This window comes from Oncorhynchus mykiss, chromosome 25 (assembly GCF_057628025.1).
Source record: "Oncorhynchus mykiss isolate SJ-2025 chromosome 25, ASM5762802v1, whole genome shotgun sequence".
NCBI lineage: Eukaryota > Metazoa > Chordata > Actinopteri > Salmoniformes > Salmonidae > Oncorhynchus > Oncorhynchus mykiss.
In genome coordinates, this window is record NC_143046.1 from 66866549 (window position 1) to 66889624 (window position 23076).

At 44.5% G+C, this 23076-nt stretch overlaps 2 protein-coding genes across 9 annotated transcripts; one reads left to right on the forward strand and one right to left on the reverse strand.

Moving 5' to 3' along the window:
• Positions 1 to 5: 5 nt before the first annotated feature.
• On the reverse strand, positions 6 to 3531 carry ap5m1 (adaptor related protein complex 5 subunit mu 1). Its single transcript, XM_021584892.3, has 8 exons — positions 3139 to 3531; positions 2276 to 2936; positions 1931 to 2158; positions 1690 to 1829; positions 1412 to 1497; positions 1173 to 1285; positions 996 to 1092; positions 6 to 883 (listed from the first exon to the last, which is right to left on the reverse strand). The coding sequence occupies exons 1-8, from the start codon at positions 3204 to 3206 to the stop codon at positions 801 to 803; spliced, it is 1476 nt and encodes a 491-aa protein (XP_021440567.1). The 5' UTR covers positions 3207 to 3531; the 3' UTR covers positions 6 to 800.
• On the forward strand, positions 3520 to 21801 carry exoc5 (exocyst complex component 5). 8 transcript variants are annotated; one of them, XM_021584891.3, is made up of 18 exons: positions 3520 to 3989; positions 6449 to 6543; positions 9993 to 10140; positions 10370 to 10564; positions 11918 to 11982; positions 12257 to 12285; positions 12385 to 12494; positions 12720 to 12764; positions 12896 to 13036; positions 13129 to 13211; positions 13701 to 13910; positions 14546 to 14693; positions 16282 to 16390; positions 16545 to 16665; positions 19238 to 19324; positions 19425 to 19533; positions 19697 to 19912; positions 20069 to 21801. In XM_021584891.3, exons 1-18 carry the CDS (start codon positions 3963 to 3965, stop codon positions 20255 to 20257), a joined length of 2127 nt encoding a protein of 708 aa, XP_021440566.3. In that variant the 5' UTR covers positions 3520 to 3962; the 3' UTR covers positions 20258 to 21801. The 8 variants fall into 8 exon arrangements, 6 of the variants coding, with proteins under 6 accessions (XP_021440566.3, XP_036818908.2, XP_021440565.3 ...); XM_036963013.2 differs by lacking the exon at positions 3520 to 3989 and adding an exon at positions 4205 to 4662; XM_021584890.3 differs by lacking the exon at positions 3520 to 3989 and adding an exon at positions 4236 to 4408.
• Positions 21802 to 23076: the final 1275 nt, after the last annotated feature.

A 23076-nucleotide genomic window follows, 5' to 3' on the forward strand; every position in this document is an offset into this window, starting at 1 on the left:
CATTATTGTATTAACGTCAATATTTAATTGCAATAATTCAATATTTTCTCTTTCCAGTACTAATACTCTTTAGTAAGATTCAGTTGAATAACCATTATCTGTATTTAAAGCTAGAATCCTTAGTAGCTACATCCATTTTTGGACATACATTAAGGATATATACATTTATACCCATTGATTATTGAAGAATATAACTTATAAATGACTCATGAGCTTAATTCAACAGTCATACCCCATTAGAACCAAAAATATAAGATTGTTTTACTCCAATGTTTGTGAACAATGTAAAACAAAAAGCACTGTATAGCCTCAGAACATAGTTAAAACTATAATTTTGATATCATGGATAGGCAGTCCTTGCAACCATAGCTATGTCTATGATTTTGGGAGTGGTTACATTTCTAAAGACCCATCCCTCAGCTTTATACCAAAACAGAGGTGGGGTGGACACTTTGTTGTTGTTTCAATTAAGGATTCTAGCTTTAAGGCATATTATTTCACTGAAAATTGATTGGTCTGTTCAGTACGGATGAGAAATTGCATTTTGCGTCTTAGATGAGACCAAGGCTGTCAGAAGAACAGCAGATACAAGCCATTCAGTTACAGCACTTTGACCATTGCGTTCATAATGTTGGATGCTGTTTGTTACACAGATTCAAACCTTGTCACCAGAATCGAAAGCAGTGTCTGTTGTCCAGCAATGATCTTATGCTCTGGAGATCCATCATGTGTTTGGCCCATCCCAGATATGGACGAAGTAGTCATTTCCTCGATGCTCGTCTATACTGTACAGTTCCATCCTACAGCATCATGTGTCCGGAGGACACTGGTGCAGTTCCAGTTGAGTTCCAGATAAAGTATTCTGAGGATAACAACTCCCGGGCTGCAGAGAGAAGAGAGAGCGCACATTCAGGCTTCACAAATACATATTTTTCATAAATATATTTTCATAGAAAATAATTAAACCAGCATTAGAACCCAAATCTCTCACTCACATGTGACTATACGAGGTTTTGCAGAGGAATAGACCTGCACTGAATGCTGGTCCACACAGCATCCAGACAGAGTCAAGTCTGGCACTCGGAAGTACAACTGAAAAACATGAAGGAATGGTTTTTCTGGTATGTTTAGTTTTAGATGCATCTCCAATGTCTAGAAAGAATCTGACTTACTTTGATGTAGGCTGTAAGGTCTGTGCAGAGAGGATCTGTAGGTCCTGGGAGCTCCCCTGAAAAACTCACACTGCCCTCTAGTGACACCTCGCGGGACTTGGGGAACTTCTGGCCTAAAGAGTGATAAGGCAGAATATACACGTTATTTTTCCATAAACAAAGGGTATTTGAAACTTAAATATGTGGTAAACTGGGTCATTGCACAGTGTAAATGTTGTCCCCAGACCAATGAGACGTACCGAGGACCCAGACCAGCAGGTTCTTCTCCTTGGACACTTCCAGCTGTCCTGAGCTCACTTTCACATCCACACTACCCATCTGGTCCCTGCAACAACACAGAGGTTCAGAGGTTAAACGTAACCTCAAGTCGAGATGTGTTTCTTTACAAGATTCCAGAAACACTGCATTTTAAGCAACACTAGAAGGGATGATTATGTGTAATAAGCTACTATATTGACATCAGGAAGTGCATCACCAATGTGAGATGTTATGCATTGTTTATATGTGCATAGGTTACCTGTTAAAGAACGGCAGATGTGCCTCACAGTACTCAAAGCTGTTCCTCACACTCTCGTGAAGTTTGAGACTCACAGTAATACGCAACTGGTTGTCATCATCCTTCAGCTGATAGGTGCCTAGGATAGGAGGCACGGGAACCTGAGAAAATACATCATTCAATCTGACGAGATGAAGACAGCAATGTATGAAGGAGTGAATGCATGTTTTTAGCTATTTTTACAAGCTCTGGACTTGTGTACCTGAGATGTGTAGCTGCAGAGCCTGAAAGGCTCAAGAGGAGGGGAGAAGGGGAACTTGTAGGGGCCAGAGAAGGAAGAGCTGTCACAGTCCTCAACACTCATGGCAGTCAGAACACTGGCATCCAGTGAAGACACACAAGGGTGGACCAGGACATCCATCAGTGGTGAGCCATTGGGTGGCAGTGTGAGAGTGACCGTCACATTGGGAAGGACCCCTTCCACTTCACACTGATGACACAAAGGGAAAAAGCACAAATGGGTTAGAGAGAATGAGTAGACAGCAGAAGGTAACAAGAAACTTCAGTATTACATTACCATAGACATAGACAGCATCACTGTGCTCACCTTGCAAGTCACTGTGCCATAGACATCCCAGAGGTCCTGCCTGTTTCGGTTTCCATACTGCATGGAGCGCACCATCTCCGTTAGAGCTACATTCACCACAGCCCGACCACGGTGCACCCCTGTTTTCCAGGCTGGCTGTTTCTGGGTCCCTGCAGGAGTGGGCATTGCTGATGCCGATGAGGCCCCTGGCTGAGGGATGTCCAGTGGGGTCCCGAGGGGGCAGATCTGCAGGAGGATAGAGGGCATCATGGCCAGGCGAGATGTCAGCCCCTCTCTGTCAGGCTTACTCCCAGACCCACAGAGGAAAGCCTGCAGGCCCGCCAACAGTGTGAGGCCCTGGGAGACAGAGAACAAGCTTGCCAGAGGAGGCCGGGGATCAGCGGGGGCATCCACCACGGCCAGACAGGCCAGGATCAGAGGCCCCTGGGAGATGACCAACATTGGCCAAAGTACCCCTCCACTGGGGCCTTCTACATGGAGCTCCAAGGCTGGTGAGCGCTGCTGGTGGAGACAGTCATCTCGTAGAGCCATGTAGGGTTTGTCAGAGTCAGAGAGGCCCAGCTCAGTGAGTAGGAGCTGGAGCACAGTGCCATCCTCTGGGACAGACACATACAATGAGCCGGCCATACACTTAGCACGCTGCTCCACAGTTGGGTATCGCCTGTGTGAGAAGCCAACACTTTTACCAACTATGCACATAGCCAAAACAGCAATACGGGACAGGTGTGAATTAAAACACACGCACACACACACACACACACACACACACACACACACACACAGACAGACAGACAGACAGATATACACACACACACGATGACATTACATTTTACACAAACAATGGAAGGAAAAACATTACAAACCTGGAAAAGCGCACTGCTACAGACTCTCCCCTCTCGTAAGATATAATCCACAATGCCCTCACACTCATTTTGTCCAGAACAAAATGCCTGTGATTGACAGGCTATGCATACATATGATAACCACGTTTCTTCTGGGATAGATCTATAAGGGAAATCTTAAAGTAGTCCAACAAAGGGGGACATAACATTTTGCCTCATTTTAAACTTGCACGACTGAGTTTTCATCGATATTCTGTTCTGTTTTCGTTGCAAAATTAACTTCCTATTTTTACAATCATGTGACAGCCTGAACCAATCAGGATACTTTTGCGCATGTGTGTTTACGCAGTGTACCTTCCGGGGTGTCACTAGTTACCACAGCCACAAAGTCAAACATTATTATTTTTTTTTAATTCTACATTTTGGTATTAATTTAAGGTTAGGCATAAGTTTTGCAGTGTGGTTAAGGTTAGGTTTAAAATCAGATTTTGATAAGATAAATTGTATGCGGGGTTTAGTCATAATATTGGACACGCTCGACATTGCAGCCGACTTTAAATGCGAGTCGAGACTGACTGATTTACAAATTCCCTTGCATCCTAAATAACTGCTCAATATTATTGATCGATTAGTCAGTCAGTCACAATTAACCCATGATACACCACGGGTTTGACGCTCTCGAATACGGCCTAAGGCTATGGAAACTAGTGACGACCCGGAAGTAGAGCTATTAAATGTATCAACAAAGGGCAAAACATAAATCCAGTTGATCAATCAGTCGGCTGTCATACCCGAATGTTAGTTTGCCTAAACTGCAATTTGTACATTGCAGATATAAGTAGAACATGGCAACGACTCCTCAACTATTTGAGGTAAAATAAACTGTATGGCCTAGCTGACTGCTAACTTTAGTGGTAGCTTAATAGCTAGCTAGGAGGATAAGTATGAGCTAGCCAACCCCCTGTTTAAACGTTAGATGAGTAGCGTTAGTTGAAATGTGAAATGTCTTAATTTAGGCTAACTAGCTAGCCAGATATAGCTATAAGGATTGGAAATTGTGCCTCAGCTAGGAAGTTGCCTTGCCAGCAGATCCGACCCGCTTGCTTACAGCTGCACTAGGGTCGGATAGGCTTCCTCTGTATGTTAAGACACCACTGAGCCAGCGCGAGGTAAGGCTCGGAAAACGTACTTCAAAACAGGGATGAGAAATGCGGTGTACTCCGAATTGTCCCAACATCCCAACTGTTATACCGAAAAAATTCGGGAGTACAACGCATTTCCCAGGATTGAGGTAAGTTTTCCGAGCCATATCTCGCGCCGGCTCCGTGGTGTCTTAACCAACACAGGAATCCTATCCGAACCCAGGCCTAGCGCAGCTGTAAGCAAGCGGGTCAGATCTGCTGGTTAGGAAGTTGCCCTGCTGTCCATTAGCTAGCTACGTTACCATTTGCTAGCTATTTTGCACTGACAGCTAGCTAACAAAGCTAGTTACTGTAGTGTTTACCCAGGCAGATGTTGACGATGTGATCATTTGTCAATCAGTATGTAAGTTGACTAGAGGGTTATACTACAAAGTAGGTTCAGTGAGTTAGCCAGCTAACTTGATAAACAACCAGAAATAACCGATTTTTGTTGGTTAATTAAGAAAGCTAAACTCATGTTTTAAAATGCTGAGCCCATTTCAAGTTATTTTAGAGCATTTAGACAAGTTAGCTGGTTAACTCATTGAACCTGATTTGTAGTATACCCCCCAGCTCTACCTTAACGATTTGTGATTGTTACCAAAGTTACCTCTAGCTTGGGGGGCAAAGTGTATCCATCCCACTGGGCACTTCAATCTGGCCCGCAAGACGTATTACATTTTATTATATATTATTTATTTTTTGTAAACATTTTTTATCCCCAATTTCATGGTATCCAATTGGTAGGTACAGTCTTGTCCCATCGCTGCAACTCCCATAGGGATTTGGCCCAGCCTGCCACAGGAGTCGCTAGACAAGGAAATCTCGGCCTGTCAAACCTTCTCCTAACCCGGATGATGCTGGGCCAATTGTGCGCCGCCTTATGGGTCTCCCAGTGGGATTGAACCCGGGTCTGTAGTGACGCCTTCAACCGCTGCGCCACTCGGGAGGGCTCCGCAAATTGATTGCATCCCTCCGTTGAATTTCAAAATCCCGATGTGTTCCTCGAGCCAAAACGTTTGCCCACCCCTGCTCTAGCTGCTCTAGGTCTTATGTTATTGCCTAAGTTACTGGTTTACAGTAGCATTGGCAATGTAGCTTGTTACCTAGCCAATGTTACGCCCCTAGATATCAGTGTTGGGGAGTAGTGAACTAGCTACATTGTTCATTTAATGACATTTTGCAATAGCTTGGTGGTGGTTGAACTAAATTCAAATCTTGGTAGTTAATGACTTTTTTTTGCCATGTTTTGGTGTAGCTAACTACTGTAACTGCACGCTACGTTTTTGCAAAAAGAAAAGATGGGTGAGGGAAAGAATTTCCTTTATTTTTTGGCATCAAACCTAGCTAATTCTCACTTGAAACACGCTGTGTGCCTAATTCTAATTTTGTGTTAAATAGGCTAAATCATACATTTTGTTAACATCTGACTATAGGGATCTGTTCTTGCAATTTGTTGTATATGACATTTCAGATTTAATGTTATTTTTTTCACAAAGTAGTTTGGAAGAAGTTAACTAAAGTTACTTAGAAAAAAAAGTTAAGTAAACTATATTCTTCTTAAGGGTAGCTTAACTTCAGTGTGAAGTAAATGGTAGTTTGGTAAACTGTGCAGCTGTCTAAGGCACTGCATCTCAGTGCAGTCCCATAGGGCGGCCCACAATTGGCCCAGCGTCGTCCAGGTTTGGCCGGAAAGGCCATCATTGTAAATAAGAATTGTTCTTAACTGACTTGCCTAGTTAAAACAAACAAAAAATAGCAACTATATTTTCAGAGTAGCTTCCCCAAAACTGCCAAAAAATCATTGAAACCATGTAGCCAGCTAGCTACTTGAGTGCACCTGTAATCAGACACAATAAGGTTTAATGTATGCCATGGTCTAGTCAACTAAACTCAACGATTTACGATGGAGTAGAGCAGCGACTAGTGTGGGCGGATTGGAACTCCGACATCACATAAAATGAAGTTTTTATTTTAAAAAAAACTACCGATTTCAGCACCCAAAGATTAGCCCACAATTATACAGTCGTTGAGTTTAGTCGGCTAGCCAGGTTCCAGTATTGCTCATGTCACATCCCATGCTCACCATTTATCTAAGACAGTCTTGACAGGACAGAGATTGACACTGTCTGTGTGTGCTTGATCCACAGGAGCCCTTTGATGCAGATGAGTACATAGAGAGGTTGGCCTGGAGAACCCCTGGAGGAGGGTCCAAAGGCGGAGCTGAGGCATTTGACCCCAAAAGGTAGTCTTGTTCTAAAGACATGGTTTTATTGAAAGTTACCGTAATCATGACTCTTGATCTCTTTTTCGAAAGACTAACTAACCACCTACCACCAGCCTAATCTTGATCAACCAGCAGCCAATCCCCAGTCTTATTGCAGGTCCTTGTGCTTCCCCTTTTAAGACCCTTACCTTTGTTTCAGCCTCATCCCCCTTTCTTAAAGCTCTAGTCCCAACCATACAACAAGTTCTATTTAAACCTCCATTGAAGATAACTCAGAGGCAGTGTGTAATGGGAGGCCACCGAGCTCTGAGTCATACAGTAACTGACAGCAAGGAAATGAATGTGCATTGGGAAGGGATGGGAGATGTCCCTAAGCTGATGCCACTGCTGCGGGAATTAGCTAAGAGATTAAATACTCATCATTTTGGGACGTTTCCTAGTCTGTTAAATATGGTGCTGACTTACAACATTTGCTCCACAGTCCTCACTTTAAATGCAGCTGACGTAGCTCCCAGTTTGTAGAGCTTCATAAATGTGGGGACCCAAGGATTAAGCCCTCAATACTATGTATAAATATTAACTAAATGAGTGTAAGTTTAGTACAGTGGTCACCAACCGGTCGATCTCAATCTGCAAGGCATTCCTCGATCACCAAACATTTCTGAAGAAAAGTCAATGATAAAGCCTTGCACTCCTATATATACAGTGCCTTGCGAAAGTATTCGGCCCCCTTGAACTTTGCGACCTTTTGCCACATTTCAGGCTTCAAACATAAAGATATAAAACTGTATTTTTTTGTTTAGAATCAACAACAAGTGGGACACAATCATGAAGTGGAACGACATTTATTGGATATTTCAAACTTTTTTAACAAATCAAAAACTGAAAAATTGGGCGTGCAAAATTATTCAGCCCCCTTAAGTTAATACTTTGTAGCGACACCTTTTGCTGCGATTACAGCTGTAAGTCGCTTGGGGTATGTCTCTATCAGTTTTGCACATCGAGAGACTGAATTTTTTTCCCATTCCTCCTTGCAAAACAGCTCGAGCTCAGTGAGGTTGGATGGAGAGCATTTGTGAACAGCAGTTTTCAGTTCTTTCCACAGATTCTCGATTGGATTCAGGTCTGGACTTTGACTTGGCCATTCTAACACCTGGATATGTTTATTTTTGAACCATTCCATTGTAGATTTTGCTTTATGTTTTGGATCATTGTCTTGTTGGAAGACAAATCTCCGTCCCAGTCTCAGGTCTTTTGCAGACTCCATCAGGTTTTCTTCCAGAATGGTCCTGTATTTGGCTCCATCCATCTTCCCATCAATTTTAACCATCTTCCCTGTCCCTGCTGAAGAAAAGCAGGCCCAAACCATGATGCTGCCACCACCATGTTTGACAGTGGGGATGGTGTGTTCAGCTGTGTTGCTTTTACACCAAACATAACGTTTTGCATTGTTGCCAAAAAGTTCAATTTTGGTTTCATCTGACCAGAGCACCTTCTTCCACATGTTTGGTGTGTCTCCCAGGTGGCTTGTGGCAAACTTTAAACAACACTTTTTATGGATATCTTTAAGAAATGGCTTTCTTCTTGCCACTCTTCCATAAAGGCCAGATTTGTGCAATATACGACTGATTGTTGTCCTATGGACAGAGTCTCCCACCCCAGCTGTAGATCTCTGCAGTTCATCCAGAGACTCTTGGCTGCATCTCTGATCAGTCTTCTCCTTGTATGAGCTGAAAGTTTAGAGGGACGGCCAGGTCTTGGTAGATTTGCAGTGGTCTGATACTCCTTCCATTTCAATATTATCGCTTGCACAGTGCTCCCTGGGATGTTTAAAGCTTGGGAAATCTTTTTGTATCCAAATCCGGCTTTAAACTTCTTCACAACAGTATCTCGGACCTGCCTGGTGTGTTCCTTGTTCTTCATGATGCTCTCTGCGCTTTTAACGGACCTCTGAGATTATCACAGTGCAGGTGCATTTATACGGAGACTTGATTACACACAGGTGGATTGTATTTATCATCATTAGTCATTTAGGTCAACATTGGATCATTCAGAGATCCTCACTGAACTTCTGGAGAGAGTTTGCTGCACTGAAAGTAAAGGGGCTGAATAATTTTGCACGCCCAATCTTTCAGTTTTTGATTTGTTAAAAAAGTTTGAAATATCCAATAAATGTCGTTCTACTTCATGATTGTGTCCCACTTGTTGTTGATTCTTCACAAAAAAATACAGTTTTATATTTTTATGTTTGAAGCCTGAAATGTGGCAAAAGGTTGCAAAGTTCAAGGGGGCCGAATACTTTCGCAAGGCACTGTATATATCTTTTTTTAATTTAGAAGGCATCTTGCTCTGTTGGCAGTAGGTTCATTTGACTCAGAAGTTCTGCACGCCTGGTAGGCAAAGTGTTCCCATTTTGAACTACATTTCATTGTCTGGCGGGACAGACTCTGCCTACCCGGCAGACCAGGAAAGTTAAATCAAGTGTGCCTACTGCGCTGTCCAGTCTGTTAGCTAAAATCACTGTGCATACAGCTTCCACAACCCCACAGCAAAGTTTGATATTAGCCTAGGTGACATTTCATAGCTTTTAAAACCTCGACCAGAGAGAGACTGTTAAAGAATATAGCAAAGAGCTGGTGTTTTTATGAGTGAGTTAATGTTTCTGTTTTTATTCAACCCTTTTTCAAAACATAAAATGTGCTTTTCCCTACTTCCACTCGTGCTGCAACTCCAAGGATTGAGTCTTTTAATAATTGCTCATTGTGTCAAGGAATATTTCACTTTTTCTGGTCATATGCACAAATTCATGTTGTTCCTGAGGCAGAAATCTCTCTGGTCAGTCTCACCGGAGGAAAGGAGAGAGCAGGGACCAAGAGAGGCAGACCCCTCTGCTGTGCTCTCCCTCTGCTGAGACTGACCATCGGATGCAGGGACCATCACTCTAGTAAAATAAAAAAGCCAATTATTTAAATGTATGCTCAGCTGTACCTCGAAAGTGATAGAACTTATCTATTTTGTTATCAAACCTAGAGTTTTGAAATACAATATGGTCTGAGAAGAACAATATTGTCAGGCCAGTCATATAGCCAAATGCTGTGATTATGTACTAGGCCTACGGCACAAACCTCATTCCTACGGAACAGTTTTTTTTTTATTGCATACAGACTTTTTAAATCATTTTTTTTTTTTTTTTATCTGAGTGGTAGATCTTGGCTTGCATTTTGACCCCGAACGTGATCTTGACTCAAAGGTTGGTGACGACTGAGTTAGTAGGACAAATCCAACCCTAAATGACTCACCCATGCTAGTATACTAAAGCATTTAGTCTACCCTTTGTTTTCTGTGAACTTATGGCTGCAGATCAAGTTGAAGGCCAGCTTGTAAGTGAACTCATGGCTATGGAGAGTCTAGACCAATGTGAGGTAGGCCTGCAGTCTTTTAAAGCACTTGTCCTGCTTCCCTCCTAGGCTGCTGGAGGAGTTTGAGAACCACATAGAGGAGCTGAAGCAGCTAGATGAGAAGATCCAGCGGCGGGTGGAGAAGCTGGAGCACCAGTGTCACAGAGAGGCCAAGGAGTTTGCCCACAAAGTGCAGGACTTACAGAGGAGCAACCAGGTCAGTTTCACAACCCACTGGACCCACTACAACCTCAGATCCCCAGCCTTTTACCCTGTAGACAGGCACGTTTTGAAGAGAATGTCAGAATCCAGTGTAATATAAAAGCATTATGACCCTTGCTACTTTTGAAAGCCCTGCCATCATGCAAGATTATGTTTATCCCCATTCATTAATCATGTCACACAATGTGTGATTTCTTTTTGCACAACTCTCTGTCTCCATACAGGTAGCCTTCCAGCACTTCCAGGAGTTGGACGAGCACATCAGCTATGTGGCCACGAAGGTGTGTCACCTTGGCGACCAGCTGGAGGGCGTGAACACGCCCAGGCAGAGGGCGGTGGAGGCACAGCGTCTCATGACCTACTTCAATGAGTTCCTGGATGGGGACCTGCGCAGTGATGTCTTCAACAACCCAGAGAAGGTCATGATACACACATTACCATCCACCCTCGTGTATTCTTAGAGATTGACCTTTTTTATGTTTTTCAAAAATTAAAAAGATTGACCCTTGAAAATAACACCACTACAGCAGTGAAAGATGTTGCGAACTGAAATAAGTCAATGAACAGGATTGAGGTAATTGATCCCTTTAGTTGGATCCCTGAGCTAATTTGGATTAATCAACTGGCCTTTACTTTTTGACAATAGCTAGAGGATTGACTACCATGGATGTCAACATGCTCATGTCTGTCTTAATCGCATTAATTGCAAGGTGTGAGAGAGAGCCTTTTTTTGTTGTTGCTGTTGACGGTCTTGGTCATCACCATTTTGTCCTACTACAGCTAAATGTGGCATGGGAAAGCACATCAAAATATATTTCTTATGGGAGAAAACTGGGCCTAATTAATCTACGTTTCCGATAAGAGTTCAAAGCCATTTGAGTGACCTCACTATCAACCCTCAAAAGTTTGATTGGGGATTGTCAGAACGGTTTAAGAGCGAGTGGGGAAACCGTAATCAAAGCGGGCGGAGAGTCTGGAGGTCAATCTCAGAGACGGGACCTGGAGATGGGATGGGAATGCTTCCAGAGAGGCATGGTGGGAATATCGGACGGATCCCTTTTCCTGAGCATACCTCCAGATGAGGGGGAAAGAGGAAAGCTGTGAGTGAATAGCTGAAGGGGGGATGGCTCTGCTAATCCTTCTGAAAGGGAGGGCTGGGCCGCCAGCGAGGAGACAAGTGCTGCTAAACCCTGACTGCAGAGAGACGGCTACATTACTTACATGGGATTTAGCTAATCTTAGCTGGGGGACAGATACTTAGAAAACCTTTGCCGCGCAGAAAGGCTGGATCCTCCTCATGGGAGCGGAGTAATGATGTTAGCTGAGGCAGGCATCTGCGGGAACAGAAGAGTTGCGGACGGCGGGCCTTTACTAGGTCTGGGGTTTTCAGCCAGCGTGTATGTCAGGGGGAGGGGAGTGGCGGGTTCTCGACAGGGCCCATTTTTTAAGAGATATCCCTGGCCGGACAGATTATTGAAGGCGATTTAGGCTGCAGTGGGATTAGAGCCCATTCAGAGGAGGCATGCCAATAAAGAGTTAGATATGCTGCTAACCCAGGGCTGCTGCTGCGGATGCTGTTAGCCAGGTGAGCGGCGGCTGCTTGTTATCAGCGCCATGGTGTACAGGGAGGAGGAGGAGGAGGAGGGCTGGTTTAACATGATCTCCTAAGTGGAGATGCTGCTACTGTTGGTCTGCTCTCTGTTTGGGTGTCCATTTCTTATGTTTCTCTCTCTCCCTCCCGACTCCTTCCCCCCTATTTCTCATTTTCCCAGATTAAGGAAGCTGCTGATATCATTCAGAAGTTGCATCTCATAGCACAGGAGCTGCCGTTTGACAGGTGAGTTGTCCTGGAGGCAGCTTTACACGAGCTCTGTGGTACAATGTAAACAGTATCGGTGCTGCTACTCTGTGCCTCCAGCCCAACCAGACTAGTTTTGTAAATGTTATGTTGCATTAACTAGTGTTTCTGAGTGAGAGAATACATTTCACTTCAAGTCAGAGGGACTACAAATGTCACACATGCAAGATTACATTGACATCATTTTGGGTTTGAGTCTTTTTAATCTCCGATATCCTCTTTGGTGAATGCCTCTATTCTTGTCCTCTTACAGGTTTGCAGATGTCAAGGCCAAGATTGCAAGTGAGTGGTTGCACTCAAAATGACCTTTGTTGCTGATTGATCAACAAATGATTGCACAGCCATGCTAAGAAAGGCAACTCAATCTGAATGTGTCTCTAGGTAAATACCACGACCTGGAGCGCCAGCTGGTCCAGGAGTTCACGGCGGCCCAGCGTAGGGGCGAGATTGGCCGCATGCGGGAGGTTGCCGCAGTCCTCTTACATTTCAAGGTGACCCACAAACACTGGACTGTTTTGATATGTCTCCATATTAAAGAAAGATTAGTGTTATTGTTTGAGCGGTGTATGTGTAGTAGTAGTGCATATTGTAACTTACAAATATGCACTTGTATCTCATTTAGCGTCTATGCAACCATGCATCCAGTTTGTTCTTTGGAGATGTTGGATTGTGGTAGTGATGCAGGTGTGATTGTGACATGTCTTTGTTTCCTGCAGGGCTATGCACACTGTGTAGATGTTTATATCAAGCAGTGTCAGGAGGTGAGTGTGCAGTGTTCAGTTGAACATGAACCTTTTCATAACAGTTTAGTATAGAGTACCTGTGCGCTTCTGTTGTAGTCTCACCACAAGTTGTAGTCCTGAGGTCTGTAATTAACTCTGTGTGTGTTCAGGGAGCGTACATGCGTAGTGATGTGTTTGAAGATACGGCCCTCCTCTGCCAGCGAGTCAACAAGCAGGTGGGCGAGGTCTTCCAGAGCCCCGAGACCGTCATGGCCAAACTTATCCAGAACATCTTTGAGAACAAACTACAGGTATAGTGAACAATATCTGCCACTAGATTTGCCAGACAATACCTTCTCTGACCCAGTTCTGTTGGACTGACTGAGCAGATTTGTGTTTCCAGGCTCGCGTGAAAGAGAAGCTGGACGAGACCCGCCGCTCTGACATAGAACAATACCTCAAAAACCTCTACGACCTCTACACCAGGTAATGTCTGTTCACCTTTGAACTCTCACTCTTAAAGGTCCAATGCAGGCTTATTTTTTTTAATCTCGATACCAAATCATTTCTAGCTAACAATATGTACCTTACTGTGATTGCTTTAAATTAAAGCATTTTCTCAATCAATAATTTTGCTAGGTCTGTCTGGGAGTGGACTGAGTGGGGAGGGGAAAACTGAAAACTAGCTGATATTGGCAGAGAGGTTTGGAACTCTAATTGGTCTATTAACTTATTTACCACCTGGTGATGTCAACAGGCAAAACTCCATCCCACCACAACAGGTTGACATTTCAGTCAATCTTTTCAAACAGCTCTTACTAAAAGGGAATTATAATTTTCACAGTATTTTTGCAACCTCATAGTGTGGAAATATATGTAAAATACAGGAGATCAAGTTTTTGACTGCACTGGGCCTTTAATACCTCATACCCTCCAGTCTGACCATTGGTAATCTTGGCAACCCTGTGTCTCCAGGACGACAGCCTTGGCTGCCACGCTAACAGAGTTCAACCTGGGCTCAGACAAACACACGTTCCTGTCCAAGCTCATCAAGAACATCTTCTCCACCTATCTGGAGAGCTACATTGAAATGGAGAAAGATTACCTCCGCACACGCAGCGCCATGATCCTGCAACGCTACTACGACTCCAAGAACCACCAGAAACGCCCACTGGGTGGGGGCAGGTAGGAAGTGACTGATCACCTCTACCCTAGAGCCCCCATGACCCTCCCCTCTCTCCTCAGTCTTCTCCCTTTACCCTGAACTTCCTTCTCCGCCTTGGTGTCAGACCGGAGTTGTATTAAATAGTTAAATGGCTTTAGATAGTACATCCCTCATCTCTCCACTCCTCATATCAAGGTCCTGTCTTTGAGTTCAGACTCCTCCCTTTTCCTTAATGGTGTAATGGTGAGGGAGTTCTGTTAATGACCCGGGTATGGTGAAGCCGGTTAGTGTTGAATGCATTCGTTTTAGAACCGGGCTGCCTCCCGGGTGTGAGCCAGGTGCCCTGTTTTGGCCGACGACATAGTCTGCTCAAAACAAAAGTGGCGTAGTTTAGGCACTTGGAGTAGTGAGTAGGATTTTGTGTTTTCACGTGCAAACATGATTGCTTTTGATGAAAAGGCTTTATCTGCCTTTTTTGAAAATTGAAGCATTTTATGGAGAAATAAGAAAGTGGTGTTTTTCTGAATGATGCACCATGCTGCTTTGTTGACGACATGACAGAGGTGCAGATTTCGATTTGATAAGGGCACTCCTCCGTTCACGTCACAGGCCATAGCCCGGTGCACTTAATCAAACCCCCCCCCCCCCCCTTCAGTATCCAGGAGCTGAAGGAGCGGATCAGACAGCGCACCAACCTGCCATTGGGGCCCAGCATCGACACCCACGGGGAGACCTTCCTGTCCCAGGAGGTGGTGGTCAACCTGCTGCAGGAGACACGCCACGCCTTCGAGAGGTGCAACAGGGTGAGCCTGCTACGCTGCCCCCTACAGGAGAGACAATAACACTGACTGCAGTGATGTCAGTCTGTACTGAATTATCATAAAAGGATCCTTTGTCACAGTGATCATACAGTTGAAATCGGAAGTTTACATACACTTAGGTTGGAGTCATTAAAACTTGTTTTTCAACCACTCCATACATTTCTTGATAACAAATTGTAGTTTTGGCAAATCGTTTAGGACATCTACTTTGTGTATGACACAAGTCATTTTTACAATTGTTTACAGACAGATTTCACTTATAATTCACTGTATCACAATTCCAGTGGATCATAAGTTTACATGCACTAAGTTGACTGTGCCTTTAAACAGCTTGGAAAATTCCAGGAAATTATGTCATGGCTTTAGAAGCTTCTGATAGGCTAATTCATCTGTACAAACAATAGTACGCAAGTATAAACACCATGGGACCACGCCGCCGTCATACCGCTCAGGAAGGAGACGCATTCTGTCTCCTAGAGATGAACGTACTTTGGTGCGAAAAGTGAAAATCAATCCCAGAACAACAGCAAAGGACTTAGTGAAGATGCTGGAGGAAACGGGTACAAAGGTATCTATATCCACAGTAAAACGAGTCCTGTATTGACATAACCTGAAAGGCCGCTCAGCAAGGAAGAAGACACTGCTCCAAAACCGCCATAAAAAAGCCGGACAACGGTTTGCAACTGCACATGGGGACAAAGATCATACTTTTTGGAGAAAAAATCCTCTGGTCTGATGAAACAAAAATAGAACTGTTTGGCCATAATGACCATCATTATGTTTGGAGGAAAAGGGGGATGCTTGCAAGACGAAGAACACCCATCCCAACCGTGAAGCACGGGGGTGGCAGCATCATGTTGTGGGGGTGCTTTGCTGCAGGAGGGACTGGTACACTTCACAAAATAGATGGCTTCATGAGGAAGGAAAGTTATGTGGATATATTGAAGCAACGTCTAAAGACATCAGTCAGGAAGTCGCAAATGAGTCTTCCAAATGGACATTGACTCCAAGCATACTTCCAAAGTTGTGGATGGCTTAAGGACAACCAATTCAAGGTATAGGAGTGGCCATCACAAAGCCCTGACCTCAATCCTATAGAAACTTTGGTGGCAGAACTGAAAAAGCGTGTGTGAGCAAGGAGGCCTACAAACCTGACTCAGTTACACAAGCTCTGTCAGGAGGAACGGGCCAAAATTCACCCAACTTATTGTGGGAAGCTTGTGGAAGGCTACCTGAAACGTTTGACCCAAGTCAAACAATTTAAAGGCAATGCTACCAAATACTAATTGAGTGTATGTAAACTTCTGACACACTGGGAATGTGATGAAAGAAATAAAAAGCTGAAATAAATCATTCTCTCTACTATTATTTGGAAATTTCACATTCTTAAAATAAAGTGATGATCCTAACTGCTTTAAAACAGGGAATTTTTACTAGGATTAAATATCAGGAATTGTGAAACTGAGTTTAAATATATTTGACTACGGTGTATGTAAATGAGGCCTTTGCAGTAGATCCCTGTAGAGTGCTGCGAGGAAATCAGGTCCTGTCTCTGTGTGTTGTGAACCAGCTCTCAGATCCCTCGGACCTGCCCAAGAACGCCTTCTCCATCTTCCTGCTGCTGGTGGAGCACCTGTGTGTGGACCACATTGACTACGCACTGGAGATCGGCCTTTCCGGTACACAACTCTCACTAACTGTCACTAACACAGTAAAGGTCGAAAAAACTTTTAGAAACATTGAGTAAATCCTTTTTACGTGTGGGTGTGAAATGAATCTTCTCTTGTGCCTTTTTAAATGGAAAGTGTTTGTTTCTCTCGCCTCTCTCTACAGCCATTCCATCAGCTGATGCCAAGAATGCCAACCTTTACTTCCTGGATGTAGTTCAGCAGGCCAACACCATCTTCCACCTGTTTGATAAACAGTTCAATGACCACCTCATGCCTCTTATCAGGTTAGCATAGGGCGTGTCCTGTCAATCACCAATGTCCTGTCAATCACACCTATCCCCCCTGTCCCATACTGCAGTCTATTGCTAGCACAGACTGGATTATTTTCCGAGATGTCTCCGATGGCGTTGAGGAGTACACCACATCAGTCATTGGCTTCATCAATAAGTGCATCGACGACATCGTCCCCACAGTGACCGTACGTACATACCCCAACCAGAAGCCATGGAGTACAGGCAACATCCGCTGTGGTGGAATTATTGTAATCAAAGGGAGACTTTTTGATTTCTTCAAAACAATCAAACTTTATTATTTAATTACTGCAGTAATGGAGCTGGTCGGTAATCACCCCTGGAGGTGATCACTGAGAACCCAATGAGCGGATTTGAGCCACAGCATTTTATAGCAAAGTCCATCCTCCTGGATGTTGATGACAAAAAACAGATGTATGGAATGGGTCACAAGGTTAAGATTTGTATGAAAGATGCTGTCCGCTGTTAATTATAAGTATCTAATTATGTAGAGACCAGGGTCTGGCTCTGGAGTCGTCTCTCCCTGGTACCTTATAGAACAGAAACATTAACTCATGTTCTGGAATGCGGTATCCCCAAGGACATCGTATATCTCCTGACAGTGTTATCTCCCAGAGGCCCACTTTCAGTTCACACCGACACAATAGAGTTATAAGAACCCTCTATTTTGTTGCATAAAAACAACCGTTTGATGCAATAAAAGTATTAACAATCTTGCAATTTTGCTCTCATACTGCACTGAGCTAAAGGTTAGAGCTGTCGCTTTCAAGGAGCGGGACTCTAACCTGGAAGCTTATAAGAAATCCTGCTATGCCCTCTGACGAACCATCAAACAGGCAACGCGTAAATACAGTACTACACCCGCTCTGACGCTGGTCGGAATTGGCAGGGTTGGCAAACCACAGTCTCCAAAGGGAAGCACAGCCGAGAGCTGCCCAGTGACACTGGCTAGTTTAGCTTGTCTAATAGGCTAATATATGTAAAGTCTTTAAACAGGTCAACATTCACAAGGCCGCAGGGCTTACCAGGACATGTACTGCGAACATGCGCTGACCAACTGGCAAGTGTCTTCACTGACACTTTCCACTTCTCCCTATCCGAGTCTGTAATACCAACGTGTTTTAAGCAGACCACCATAATGCCTGTGCCCAAGAACGCTAAGGTAACCTGCCTAAATGACTACCGACCCGTAGCACTCATGTCATGAAGTGCTTTGAAAGGCTGGTCATGGCTCACATCAACACCATTATCCCAGAAACCCTAGATCCACTCCAATTTGCATACCACCCCAACCCCAGGCAATCTCTATTGCACTCCACACTGCCCTTTCCCACCTGGACAAAAGGAACACCTATGTGAGAATGCTATTCATTGACTACAGCTCAGCGTTCAACACCATAGAGCCCTCAAAGCTCATCAATAAGCTAAGGACCCTGGGAATAAACACCGCCCTCTGCAACTGGATCCTGGGTTTCCTGACAGTCCATCCCCAGGTGGTAAGGGTAGGTAACAACACATCTGCCACGCTGATCCTCAACACAGGGGCCCCTCAGGGATGCGTGCTCAGTCCCCTCCTGTACTCCCTGTTCACTCATGACTACACGGCCAAGCACCATCCCAGCACATTCATTAAGTTTTCCGATGACAACTGTGGGAGGCCTGATCACCGACAACAATGAGACAGCCTATAGGGAGGAGGTCAGAGACCTGGCAGTGTGGTGCCAGGACAACAACCTCTCCCTCAACGTGATCAAGACAAAGGAGATGATTGTGGACTACAGGAAAAGAGAGCACGCCCCCATTCTCATCAACGGGGCTGTCCAAGCACACCAAGGCAGATATGAAGAGGGTACGACAAAACCTATTCCCCCTCAGGAGACTGAAAAAGATTTGGCATGGGTCCTCAGATCCTCAAAAGGTTCTACAGCTGCACCATCGAGAACATCCTGACTGGTTGCGTCACGGCCTGGTATGGCAATTGCTTGGCCTCCGACCGCTAGGCACTATAGAGGGTAGTGCGAACGGCCCAGTACATCACTGGGGACAAACTTCCTGCCATCCAAGACCTCTATATCAAGTGGTGTGAAAGGAAGGCCCTAAAAATTGTCAAAGACTCCAGCCACCCCCCTGTATATAGTCTCGCTATTGTTATTTTACTGCTGCTCTTTAAGTACTTGTTACTTTTATTTCTTATTCTTATCCATATTTTTTTTAACTGCATTGTTGGTTAGGGGCTCATAAGTAAGCATTTCACTGTAAGGTCTACCTGTTGTATTTAGCATTTCACTGTAAGGTACCTGTTGTATTCAGCTCGGGACAAATAAGATTTGATTTGTACTGTACACTATTACTGCCTCTTACGGTTTGATAGCCTCCCGTTGTTGTTGTTGTTGTTATTATTATTATTATTATTATTATTATTATTATTATTATTGTTATTCACTAACAGGTAGCGACTCTGTAGCAAGCTTCATGTTTTCCAGATAGTAGTTCTGTGCTACTTTGTATTACCGTTGACCTTTTATGGACCTTCTCTCTCCACCAGCTCTTCTCCCAAACTGACAGAGTGCCTGCACAAGAAGAAGGAGGTGATTGAACAGATGGAGGTGAAACTGGACACCGGCATAGACAGGTCAGGTTTTTTTTATGTTATCAACAACATCATGGGAAATTAGTGAATGTATTATATTAGTGTGTGAGGGGTGGTTGTCATGGTGTTGTCCTCTCTGCAGAACGCTGAACTGCATGGTGGGACAGATGAAGCACATCCTGGCTACGGAACAGAAGAAGACGGACTTCAGGCCTGAAGACGAGAACAACGTTATGATCCAGTGCACCGCAGTAAGGAGTGAACTGCACCCAGCCTCCACCCCTTGTCTCAAATGCAAAGAGAAACTGTAGTCTGATGAGTTTTAAAAAGTAAAAAACAAATCAGTGCCATTTCACTCGACCTGTGACTCCCAACCAGACGGTCTGATGTCCCCTTCCTGCCTGTGCTCCCCAGGCCTGCTCCAAGGTGTGTGTGTACGTAAGTCGGCAGGTGGAGCGTGTGCGGAAGTCCATGGACGGTAAGAACGTGGACACAGTGCTGACGGAGCTGGGCGTGCGTTTCCACCGCCTCATCCACGAGCATCTGCAGCAGTACAGCTACAGCTCCATGGGAGGCATGCTGGCCATCTGCGACGTGGCCGAGTACCGCAAAAGTGCCAAGGACTTCCGGGTGAGAGGTCACACCAGAGTTAGCATTACAGCTGTAGCAACAATTTACATCATAATATTAAGCGCTAGTAATGTTACCGAGTTAATGCTAGCTAGCATACTGGCTTGGGTTGGATGTCGTAAAAGTTCTGTGTATGATTGACTGTCTGTCCCTCAGGTTCCTTTGGTGCTGCAACTCTTTGACACGCTCCACGCCTTGTGTAACCTCCTGGTGGTCGCCCCCGACAACCTCAAACAGGTTTGCTCCGGCGAGCAGCTTACCAACCTGGACCGGAACCTTCTGCACGCCTTCGTCCAGCTGAGAGTGGACTACCGTCAGGCCAGACTGGGACGCCACTTCAGCTAATGGCCCCGGTCTATGGGTCACTGTCCAGCCCTCTGTCCGTCCATCCATCCATCCATCCATCCATCCATCCAATCACCAGGCCCTATGATTTCACAAGATTCACAATGGAAACAGAATTCAGCCAACCTGGATGTTAGTCTTTCATTCTCATCTGCAGTAGCACCTTTTGCTTGTTTGTCCGTCTTAGAGGCCAAGAAAGACCGCCGCCATTCACAGTTGGGCTACCTGCATTTTGCCCTTGATTTCTGCAATGCAAAGATACTGACTGAGTTCTCTTGTTTCTAAATACTAATCAACCAAACCACCGTAGAAGATTGTCATATTGCCGGTAATATGGACCTTGATTTCCAAGATTTCTACTTTAAAATAAAGAGACGTTTTGATTGTGCCAAATATATGTTCTGTGGCTGCACTTGTCCACAGGAACAAACTCTAAAGCTGCAGTATAGGGAAGGTTGAACTCTGCATAGCTCAGGCATGTCATGGCAATGACTGACTGGAAACAGCCACCCCTCATAGAGAACTCCCAGAGGAATCTACTTTACTCTCACCACCACTACCATCTCTCTCATATCGCTCTCCCTTATCTCGCTCTTGCTCTCTCATACACTATATGGACCAAAGTAAGTGGACACCCCTTCAAATTAGTGAATTCAGCCACACACGTTGCTGACAGGTGTATAACGTTGAGCACACAGCCATGCAATCTCCATAGACAAACATTGGCAGTAGAATGGTCTTATTGACAAGCTCATTGACATTCAACGTCGCACTGTCATAGGATGCCACCTTTCCAACAAGTCAGTTTATAAAATTTCTGCCCTGCTAGAGCTACCCCAGTCAACTGTAAGTGCTTTTAGTGGGAAGTGGAAATGTCTAGGAGCAATAACGGCTCAGCCGTGAAGTGGTAGGCCTCTAGACTATTCTCCACAGAAGAGTAGAGGCTGTTATAGCAGCAAAGGGGGGACCAACTCCATTTTAATGCCCTTGATTTTGTAATGAGATGTTTGATAAGCAGGTGTCCACATACTTTTGGTAATTTAATGTATCTCTCCATATCTATATCTAACGAAGCCTGGTATAGAGCTCCGCTGTGCCTGGCAGATAGTCACATGACCACCTCTCTCCGACCCCTGACCTCAGGGCAGAGGTAAGGGGTAAGCATGTCTGAGAACCACTCAGAGGTCCTGGGTGGTCTGTCTGTGGCTGGGATGATGGGTAATTGCCTAGATCGACACCTGTTCATCCACAGGGGCTTACGATCCATCCTTTGTGGCCTGGATCAGTCCTGAATCAGGGTCAGGACACAGTGAAATGTTACTCTTCAGTGCTTAAGGAGATAATGAGTGAAAGTTAAGTGGACTTCACAGGGAATATGGGAGGCCAGGGAGGGTCAAGATCATTGTGCCTCGGCTCTCACATGGTGGTCATTGACTGTCAGTGTCAGTTAAGATCAAACCTGAAGTTCTATTGTCTTATGATGCTGTTCCCAGTGTACTGCTCTTGACCTTAAATCAATGATTCATAAAAAACGTTTTGTTTAATTAGCGTCTTTACTTCTAGCACAACCTTACTGGTTCATTTTCATAAACAGTCAGTTGAGTTTGAGATGTTAGTACTGTTATTTATTTGAACTATTTTCTACATTGTAGAATAACAGTGAAGACATCAGAACTATGAAATAATACATATGGAACCAAAAAAAGTGTTAAACAAATCAAAATATGTTATATTCTTCAACGGAGCCATCCTTTGCCTTGATAGCTTTGCACACTCTTGGCATTCTCTCAACCAGCTTCACCTGGAATGCTTTTCCAACTGTCTTGAAAGAGTTCCTACATATGCTGAGCACTTGTTGGCTGCTTTTCCTTCATTCTACAGTCCAACTCATCTCAAACCATCTCAATTGGGTTGAGGTAGGGTGATTGTGGAGGCCAGGTCATCTGACTCCATCACTCGCCTTCCTGGTCACATAGACCTTACACAGCCTGGAGGTGGGTATGGGTCATTGTCCCAATAAGTGCAAACCAGATGGGATGGCGTATCGCTGCAGAATGCTGTGTTAGCCTTGCTGGTTAAGTGTGCCTTGAATTTAAATCACACCTCCTCCATGCTTCACGGTGGGAACCACACATGTGGAGATCATCTGTTCACCTACTCTGAGTCTCACAAAGACACAGTGGTTGGAACCAAAAATCTAACATTTGGACTCATCAGACCAAAGGACAGATTTCCAACGGTCTAATGTCCATTGCTTGTGTTTCTTGGCCCAAGCAAGTCTCTTTTTCTTATTGGTGTCCTTTAGTAGTGGTTTCTCTGCAGAAATTCCACCAGGAAGGCCTGATTCACGCAGTCTACTCTGAACAGTCGATGTTGAGATTTGTCTTCCTTGAACTCTGTGAAGCATTTATTTGGGCTGCAATTTGAGGTGCAGTTAACTCAAATTAACTTATCCTCTGTGGCAGAGGTAACTCTGGGTCTTCCTTTCCTGTGGCGGTCCTCATGAGACAGTTTCATCAGAGAGCTTGATGGTTTTTACAGCTGCACTTGAAGAAACTCTTGAAATCTTCCCGATCGACTAACCTTCGTGTCTTAAAGTAATAATGGACTGTCGTTTCTCTTTGCTTATTTGAGCTGTTCTTGCCATGATATGGACGTGGGTCTTTTACCAAATAGGGCTATCGTCTCTATACCCCACCTACCTTGACACAACTGATTGGCTCAAACGCATTAAGGAAAGAAATTCCACAAATTAACAAGGCACACCTGTTAATTAAAATGCATTCCTAGGTGACTACCTCATGAAGCTGGTTGAGAGA